Source organism: Orycteropus afer, unplaced genomic scaffold, assembly GCF_000298275.1.
Source record: "Orycteropus afer afer isolate SDZICR_OR568_19922 unplaced genomic scaffold, OryAfe1.0 scaffold00208, whole genome shotgun sequence".
NCBI lineage: Eukaryota > Metazoa > Chordata > Mammalia > Tubulidentata > Orycteropodidae > Orycteropus > Orycteropus afer.
Genome location: NW_006921795.1, coordinates 1,132,221 through 1,142,418, shown reverse-complemented (window position 1 = coordinate 1,142,418; position 10,198 = coordinate 1,132,221). Strand labels below are relative to the sequence as shown.

The following is a 10,198-nucleotide window of genomic DNA, read 5'->3' as shown; positions in this document are numbered from 1 at the left end:
TGGTTTCCCTTTTCTTTGTTGAAGAGGGTCTGTGCAATCCTTCTGCCTAGTCCGCCATCTTGCCCCACCTCCCCAGAGTCTATTCTTAGGTCCCTGGAATTCGAATGAGAATGCTATCACTTTAAAATCCACAATGGTTGACACTTGTAAACATTCAAAATGGCTGTGCCCTCAGTCACTTTAAATATCCAAATTGACCACCACTTGTAAACATTCAAAATGGCTACACCTCAGTCACTTTAAATGTCCAAAATGGCTGCAGCTTGTAAACATTCAAAATGGCTGCTCCCTCTGGACAGTGGAAAGTCTACGGCTCAGGTAGTTTCCTTCCTTTCTGTTTCCCTTCCTAATCATAGGCCACCAGTGCAGTTATCCCTGCAGCCCTTGGTGACCAGGGTTGATCTTTAGGCCAATTCTTAGGTCCCAACACCACTTGGAAATATTCAGGCTGTTGGTCCCATCAGAGTAGCTGACAGTCCATAGATCCAACTGTGTCTGTACTCACTGTTTTCTTTCAGGTTTTTCCATTAGTTGGTGCCTAATCCACTTCTGTATAGTTCCTTTCAGAGCTCAGGCCTCCAGGATTATCTTCTGTAGCTCTGTCAATTTTTTTTTTTTTCTTTGTTGGAAAGGGTCTGTGTCACTTGTCTGCCTATTTCTCCATCTTACTGGAAGCACGGGTTATGTTTTCTTATCCAGTCTGCAAGTCTCCATCTCTTGAGTGGTGCATTTAATCCATTGACATTCAGTGTAATAATTCACAAATATAAATTGGTTGCTCTCATTTTGTTATGTTTTCTTGTGGTGCTCTTGGTTTCTTTTTTCCATATAATTGTTTGTGCTGAGTTCCTTATGTTTATGAATCATGTTATTATTTCCTGTGTTGCTGTTGTTTTAGTATTTGCTAAATATTTGTGCTTATCTTCTTTTTTTATTTTGGTGTGAAGTTATCATTTTTCTTTGAGGTTAACCTGTAATTTTTCTTCCCAAGTTTAGAACAATCCCTTGTGTTTTGCTGCTCTCTTGACTTCCTTGCCATATAGAATTTTTGTAACTACACTATTTTTTCCCTCTTTTTGGTTTATCGTTGTCTTCATTTGCCAATTGATTTCTCTGGTTCCCTGTTTAGAATCTTGTAAGCTTATTTTCTTTGGATACTTCCATAGCTGAGTTGGTTTCTGGGTTATGTCATCTTGTGTATTAATGGTCAGTTGTTGTTTGCCATTATTGGTTCTCTGTACAAAGGACTCCCTTTAGTATGTCTTGTAAATTTGATTAGGTTTTAACAAATTCCCTTCATTTCTGCTTATTGCGAAATGTCCTAATTTCACCATTTTATTTGAGGGGCAGTTTTGCTGGGTATATAATTCTTGGTTAGAAATTTTTCTCTTTCAAGGTTTATATATACCATCCCATTGCCTTCTCATGTGCATGATTTCTGCTGAGAAATCATAGCTTAGTCTTATTGGTTGCCCTTTGGAAGTAGCTTTTCATTTTTCCCATGTTGCTTTCAGGATTCTTTCTTTGTCTTTGGTTTTGATGAGTTTGATGATGATATGTTTTGATGATTCTCTTCTGGGGTCTATCCTGTTTGTAGTTCCTTGTACTCCCTGAATGGATATATTCTCATCTTTCATCATATTAGCAAATTTCTCTTCCAACAAATATTGGACCATTTTCTCAGTGGTTTTCTTTTTCTCTTCCTGTTCTGGAATTCGAATGACACATAGGTTATTCCTTTTGATGGTATCCCACATGAATCTTAGGCTGTCTTCATTTTGTTTTGATCTTTTTTTTTCTTATTGATCCCTCTCCAAAGAAGTATTCAGTTATTTGTCTTTAATCTAATTAATTCTGTCTTCCATTGATTTCATTCTACTCCTTTGCCCTTTCATTGTGTTATCTATTTCTGAAAATTTACAATTAATCTTCTGGATTTCTATGTGTAGATTTTGTGTCATTTCTAATTTTTCATTTATTTTGTCATTTTGTTTTTGTATTGTCTTCCAAATTTTCTCTAGGTTTTTGTCTGTGTTTTCCTTAATTTTGTTAGTGTTTTCCTTTATCTGTCTGTCTCTCAATCCTTTGAAGGCGCCAAAATAGAATCCTTTTAATTCCTTATCAGGGAGTTCCAATGCTGCTTCTTCCTTAGCAATGTGTTCTGGGTCTATGGCCCATTTCATTTTCTCTTGCTTTATCTTACTTCTTTGTGTGGACTGTGATGGTCTTTCTCTAAGACATTGTGACTTTGTTGTATTTATATTTAATTGGTGATTGTATGTTGGAGTGATTCGCCCAAGATTTTTTTTTTCTTTGTTTTGTTTGGATGAATTGGAGTAAGCAGGGTACTGTGCTCCTTTGTTCGCTAGTTGGCAGCACTTATGTGCTCACCACCTGTCTCATGGTGGTTGTGATAGAGAATGAGAGTGGCTGCACAGATCTTTGTTAACTGTTTATAAAGAGCATTTATGGCTGAGTCAGGCTCTTTTTGGTGGTCGTTTATTGTTGGCCAGTTGGTGGAGAAGGAAGTAAGTGATGGCTCTCATTCAGTAAGTGGGGCTGCAGGAGGTACGAGTGGGGTTGTGTTGTATGTGCATGGTTGCTGTCTCCCATTCACTTAGACAAAGGCAACAATCCACAAACCATCAAAAAAGTAAAAGCAAGTGGACAAAAAATACACTGCATAAACACAGGAAGAATAACCAAAAAGAGAGAGAGAAAAAAAAAGAAAAAACAATAAATAAGAGAAAATATTTAAAGAAATAGTTTAAAAAGCCAGGAAAAAATTGTATAAAAGAAGGGAAAAAAGAAAATAAACAAAACCCACAATATCTGGGAGGGAACAATAAGAGAAAAGAGGTAGAGAGGAGAATAATGAAGAAAAAATGGCAAAAATGCAGAAACAAATCCAAGGAATGGGGAGAAACACAAAAAGAAAAAAAATGGGAATCAGGGACAGGGAAGAGAAAAAAGGTGAAAACTAGAACCTGGGAAAAAACAAACTAGCAACCTCACTGCTGTCGAGCTGGATCTGACTCATAGCAACCCCTCATTGGGTTTCTGAGATGGTATCACTATGGAAGTAGATTGCTCAACCTTCCTTCCGAGGAGTGGCTGGTGGATTTGAACTGCCAGGAGTCTGGTTAGCAGTCAAGTGCCTTAGGCACTATATTACCAGAGCTCCTAGAACCTGGAAAGGGAAGAAAAATGAATAATATTTAAACAGACAAAAACGAACAAATTGACAAAGGAAATATAATATGGACAGAGTAGGGCAGGGCACCCAGGCAGATGGAATTCCTGCTGACCCAGAGGGTAAATGGGAATGAGGGATGCCTGCACCTCCATTCACCAGGGGGGTGTGGGGTATAAAAATAGCAAGGGGAATATTGCACCTTTCCAGTCTTTAGTGTCAGGTATGTTGTTGCAGTCCCCAGTAAGTGAAGCCTATTCTTAGGTCCCTGGAATCTGAGAGAACAGTGTCCCTTTAAATATACAAAATGGTCAAACCTCTTGTAAACATTCAAAATGGCTGTGCCCTCCAGACAGCCAAAATTCCACAGCTCAGCCCATCTCCCTCTTTGCTGCTCCCCCTTTTATTCACCAGCCACCAGTACAGTACTCCATGCAGCCCTTGATTAATAGGGCTGAGTTTTGGGTTAATTCTTAGATCCTAACACCATTTGGCAATCTCCATGCTGTCTGTTCTGTCAGGATCGCTGACATACCACAGCTCCAATGTCTCCTTTTTTGGTGTTTTCATGTGAGTTATTCTAGTAGTTGGAGTTTAGTCCACTTGTGTATCCTTCCTTTCAAAGCTCAGGGCTCCAGAATTATCTTCCCTGTCTGTGTTAATTGGTTCACCTTTTCTTTGTTGAAGAGGGTCTGTGTAGTTTGTCTGCCTATTCCACCACCTTACTGGAACTCCAATGACTTTAGTTTTTGCAGGAGCAAAGCAAGGGACATCACAGTCTATGTTCAGGTTTTGAGGCACTGCTAAACTGTTTTCCATAGTGCTTGCACCATTTCACATTCCCACCAGCAATGGGTGAAGATTCCACATTCTCCACAACCTCTCCAACACCTATTATTTTCTGCTTTTTGGATCATTGCCATTCTAATGACAGTGAGGTGGTATCTTATCATGGTTTTGATTTGCATCAATATTAAGCATCTTTTCATGTGCTTATTCACCATGTGAATATCCTCTTTAGGTAACTGTGTGTTTAAGTCCTTTGCCCAATTAAAATAATTTTTTTTGTCTTTTTTTTTGCTAATGATACAAGTATTTTTTCATTCATAAGTTTGCTGCTAGTAGTTAGCAGGGAGCTCTGGTAGCATAGTGCCTAAGGCATTTTACTGCTAACCAGAAAACAGGTGGATCAAATCCACCAGCCACTCCTCAGAAAGAAGGTTGAGCAGTCTACTTCTGTAGTGATACCACCTTGGAAACCCAAGGAGGTGTCACTATGAGTCATATCCAACTCAATGGCAGGGTGTTTGGTTTTTCTTTTTGTTTAGTACTTATCAGGGTGAGTGGGAGGTATGGAGAAAGAAGACTCAATGTTTAGGAGATACTGAGCTTCTGTTCAGGGTGATAGTATAATTTGGGAATAGATAAAGGTGATGGCTGAACATCATGATGAACATAATTAATGTCATTGAATTACACATGTGAAGATTATTGAAATGTCATGTTTTGTTGCATATACATTTATCATGATAAAAAAAGAGGTTGCTCCTGTGCATAACTAGTCAATGAAGATAAGTCATTTAGTGTCTGCCTTTGAGGGCAATATTTATTGGGTCTTTTAGGTGTTGGAAATGTTTTAAATTTTCATAAGAGTTGTTACATGGGCATAGACATTTAGAAAATCAGTGAGCTGTACACAATCCTGCTTGTATATTATGTCTCAATAACAAAGTAAAACCAAAAACCAAACCAGTTACCATTGAGTCAATTCCTATTTATGGCTACCCTGTGTGTGTCAGAGTAGAACTGTGCTCCATAAGGATTTTAAGAGCTGATTTTTCAGAAGTAGATTGCCACGCTTTTCTTCTGAGGCACATCTGGGTGGACACAAACCAACCTTTCTGTTACAGCCAAGCATTAACTGTTTGTACCACCCAAGGATTCCATAACAAAATAAGTCCATCTAAAAAGCATGGTGGTCTTGTCATCATGAGGACACTGGAAGCCCTTTATAAACTACTCATACATTTTTTTTTTTTTAGGATTTGGGTGAAGATTTACAGAGTAAATTCACTTTTCATACAGCAGTTCACATATACCCTGTCTCATGTCATTGACCAAAATTTACAATGCAGCAGCTCCCCTCCCACTTCCTCCCCATAGCCACCTCCTCCCAGTGTCCATCCCTTCATACTCTTCTGCACCCTGAGCTATCTCCCTGTGCATAAGCAGCCCTTCCTTCTCCCATGATTGTTCTCTCCAGGGCGTGTGTCTACTTGAGGTAAATGTTTAACTCACATGCCTGTACTTTGTTTGGCTGGAAACCACAGTTGTGGGTTCAATTCCAGACCTGAAGGGCAACTAGGGGCCATAGTCTCAGTGGTTACACCAGGCTCCAGTGGACCACCAAACCTGGTCCCCACCTTCTTTTTTTTTTTTTTTTTTTTTGCCTCCAAACGATTTTGAGTTTTGTACCACATTGTTCTCCCTCTTTATGTAGGATCTCCTACATCCCTTCCAAGTGGATGGCAGTGGTAGCTGGGCACCATCTAGTTCTTCTGGTCTCATAGTTGTATAGGTTGCAGATCGGATACTCATACATTTTTAAAAGTGCAGGACATATTCAGGAGTTAGAGGTGTGACACTTTTATTGCCTTGAAGCATCTCTCTTCAGAAGCAAGACTCTAAGTCTTATGGTCTCTCTTCTTCTGTGGCTCCCTCTTCCTGCCAAAAGAGTTGCCTACTATGCAGGCTGTGATTTTCACTGTACCTTCAACATTCTATCTCTTCATCTAGGCCCTTCACACCACCCTGGGCATCTAATTTTTCTCTTGCAATTTTTATTCTATTTCATCTCCTACATCTTTGCCAGAAGCAGGACCAGGGCACTAGTAACCTGGTGACTTGAGGTCTGGAAGTGCTGACAAGGATTGTTTCCAAGGCTGGCACTAGAGGGTCACACTGGGAGAGGACGAAGCAGAGAGTGTGCTGGCTGTCCTTGCAATGAGAATATTCAAGTTAGAAGGCAGAGCAGCATGTCCACACTGGCAGCAGTGACTCTGGAACATTGAGCAGGCCCTGGTCCCTCTGGCATTTATGGTGGTTGTACAGAGGAGGGGCAAATATTGAAGAGTGTCCTAGGGCTGCTCTAAGCTGAGGCTCAAAGTCTGAGAGCAGATGTCATAGCTCAGAAAACCTCTCAGAGCAGAGCTGGCATTGGGTGAGCCAGAAAGAAGGAAGAAGCACAGGCCTTCTTGCAATAAGCCACATTCTCTCTCAAACTCCGCTCCCCTTTTGTTTAGCAAAAATAAAAGAAATAAAACAAAGGAAAAATAGAAGGAAGAGGAGGGGTAGAAGGGCTTATTAGGCAAATTCAGAAACATTTATGTACTATTATAATTTTTAGAGAGGGTTAAAATACTCAAAGACAATTCTGGTTATTGACTTTTCAGAACATATTACAGTATAAGAGTAATGCTCACTCCAGTTCTTCTTGCTTGGAAAATAGAAAAATAAAAATACTGGCTAAAGTAAACCATGTGTTCACAATATTTTCAAACACAGCAGTCCTTGGGCAAAATCCTTGGCGTTTGGATAGCGCTGGCAGAACTTTGATCTTTTTTCCATACTCTGTCATTAAATTTTTTCAATGCCTCTCCCCAGAAAATTTATGATCAGTTGTTTGTAAACTTGTAAGGAGCTGCTATGAAATGCCTATGTTACACAGTACCTGCCATGACAAAGGACCTCCTGAGCATCAGGTCCATTTTAGTCCTGCACACTCCCCTAGGAGGCAGGGTGGGTTTATCTCTGCTGTGTGGACAAGGCAACTGGGGCACTGAGAGGTCTTCAAACATGCTCAGCATCTCAGGGTCAGATTGGGGTGGGTTACAAAGGCCCTGCTCCTCCTGTCTTCTGTTTGTCCCTCTGAAATAGAATCCTCACATATGCTACAGTTTAAAAGCACATTCTCAATCTGTCTCCAATTTCCTCGCATTGTGCAGGTACTTACCATTCATTTTCTGTCCTTATTCCATTCTATCTCTCAAAGATGCTGAGCTCAAGAGTAGCAGCCAGGATTTCCAGAAAGCCACTGAGGAGCACCAGGAAACTATCTCCCCTGATGTAATGGAAAGCATCCAGGTAGCGGAATCATTCACCCACACCTGGGGTACAGTGGGTGGCTGGAGATGACCTGTGATGTTGTGACATGTTTCCTTCGTACTGAGGATATTACAGAGACATTCTAACATCTGGTGTGGAAAATGCCTCACTGGCACTAAGATTAGGGTGTTAAACTGCTTGGGGGAAACAGGGATCCATGAGTTTATAATAGACAAAGCCTCACTGGTATGATCAAGATTCAAGATCAGCATAGAAGTTCATGGCTTCTCGGCTTTCCTGCCCACCCTTGCCCTGATACTAGAGGCTCAAGTAGAGAAAGTTGCTCATTATAAAGTGACATAGGAAGTTCGTATTTTCTGAAAAGATACACACACACACTATCCACATACTCAAATGAAATCATGTTTAACTTTCTGCCCTTGATGATCCCTGAAAGCTGAAGATGCTCCAACCACAGCTCCTTGGAGGCTTGTGGTGTCTCTTTGTCTCTATGCAACATCAGGAGCCCTGCCTTCTCCTGCTATCAGCAAGATGTGGCAGAGCTCTGTGCTTGCTCTGCTGCCATCCTGACCTTCAAAAAGAAGGGGTAAACCCACACCAAAGGAGTCTCAAATCACTCACATTATAGGTGAAATTGGATTTGATGGATAAGCCAGGAATTTGAGCATTACTCCATCTCTGCCATCTGATGACTGTTAACAGGTTCCTAGTAACACAGATGCTTACATTGACTGGGCCCTGAGTCCCCATATGGTCCTGAAGGGCTACAGGGTATGTACCTGTGTAATCAGGGAAAATGACACTCAGGTTGACCTCCTCTTCAAAAGGCCTTACCAAGGAGATGGGGCAGGGATGGGAATGGATTTCCTTCCAGATTAATTTGGTCACCCTGGTCCTAAATCAACCTTGTGTGTAGCCAGAATCCCAAGGCATGTCCCACCACACAGCTCCTTCTGCTTCTGGTCCTATAACTCCTCTCTCGAGCTAGGCCCAGGACTCCAGGCCCTTCCTGTTTGTTAACTTGGCAAAGAACAACAGCAACAGAATTTTCTTTTTGTCCATCAACTCATATAAAGAAAATCTTGGGAAGAGGGGGAAAAAAAGGGGACTGAGTCTTAGCTCTAGGCCATCTGGATTGTCCACACTGATTTTCACATCGTCTTTATATTCTGACTCCCAAATTCACAAAATATTCCAAACTGTGGCTGGTTGAGGGGGCCACATTTCAAGTGCTCATTATTCTATGCAAAGAGATTGGTTACTCACAAGGTCAGGCACTCTACCAGGTACTGAGAGTATCCATGAGACTAAAACACAGCTGTATCCTTCAAGAAGGTTGTGGCATGGTGAGAAAGAGGAGGGCCCCCAAATTTAGTATGTGGAATTAAGAATGGAAAATATCTCAGAGAAAGGGACTGAGGAACATTTTTAATTTTTTTTTTTTTTTTTTTTCAAAGCAGATTGTATGACATGGATTAGATTGAGGGAAATGAAGATAATTAATAAAATTGATTAAACAAAATTTTTTAAAAGCTTAGTAAGGGGTCTTTTACTTCTGGCAAAGACAGAGTCATGGAGACTGGATTTGCCCCCCTGCCTGAAACAATCAAAAAGTGGCAAAATTTATGAAACAACAGTTTTTAAAGCACTAATGCTGAGGCTATAAAGGGCAGAGATGCCTGATACCTGAAAGTGTTTCAGACCATAGCCCAGGGAGGGAGAAACCACTGGACTCCCCAAGTCAAGGAGTCAGATCTGTAAGTCCAGGGAGAATAAAGCCAATAAAGTTTTCAGGACAGAGGCAAGATCAAAGATGAAAGACAGGGTTGTCACTATTGTCACTAGGGTTGGTGTCACCCAGTGCAATATTTTATGATATCACATCCCCCACCCTAATCTCTTCCTATACTGGATCATACAGAATCCTTAGTAATTTTTATTATCAATTTGTATCATTAATAATATATGATATATTTGTAAATTGCTTAAATGTGATATTTCTTAGATTATGTGAATATTAACAACAAAATTATCTTGTGAAACTGTCTACATTGAATTACACCATTATTAGTTACAATATTATTAGTAACTAAGTAGAAACCTTTGATTTCTCTCCTTCTATTTCTTTAATTAATATTTCAGTCTCAAAAAAGTTATTGTTCACAAATGCTAATTACCACAATATTGTAGCTAAAACAGGAGAAATTTGACAGAATCAGAGACTATAAAAACACAGACAGGCAGCAATGAAAACAACAGTACAAACTTGTAGCACATGCAGGCAAAACCACATTATTTGAAGTATTGTTGTAGTTGGGTAATATTGACAGGCCTGACTGTCAACATTAAAAGGTTCAAAATGTAAATTAGTATAGTGTTTTAGCCACAGGTATCTTAATACATGTAAGCCACACTTAAGAAAATGTTTTTATTGTTATAACTAACAACAGGAATATTTTTAGAAAACATAATAAATTTCTGCTGAAACACTGCATGAAAATTTTATAAGCAGTCATTTTGGTGTCACCCCCTCTGACAGTGTCACCCGTTGCAGTCTGCACTGCCAGCACTCTCATAATGATGACATTGAAGAGAGAGCTGTGGAGAGAGATCAACAGAGGACACTCTTGAGTATTTAGCTGAGTACTGATCAGTGTATGTGGGCAAGGAAAGTACGTGAGGTGAGGCTAAAGAATTAGCGACACCCAGCCATTCCATTAACAGGTATACACCCTATAGAAGTGAGAGCCATGACAAGAACAGATATATGCACACCCATGCTCATCGCAGCACTATTTACAATAGCCAAAAGATGGAAACAACCTAGGTGTCCATCAACTGAGGAATGGATAACCAAACTGTGGTACATACACACAATGG

General features: G+C 40.1%; 1 protein-coding gene across 1 annotated transcript in view; it reads left to right on the top strand.

The window, feature by feature from the left end:
• CFAP61 (cilia and flagella associated protein 61) overlaps positions 1–10,198 on the top strand; it is a 722,434-nt gene that overhangs the window by 207,920 nt on the left and 504,316 nt on the right. Inside the window, exon 8 of the mRNA XM_007948197.1 lies at positions 7,245–7,336. Coding sequence (XP_007946388.1) covers positions 7,245–7,336 — 92 coding nt within the window. The remainder of the gene's footprint in view (positions 1–7,244; positions 7,337–10,198) is intronic.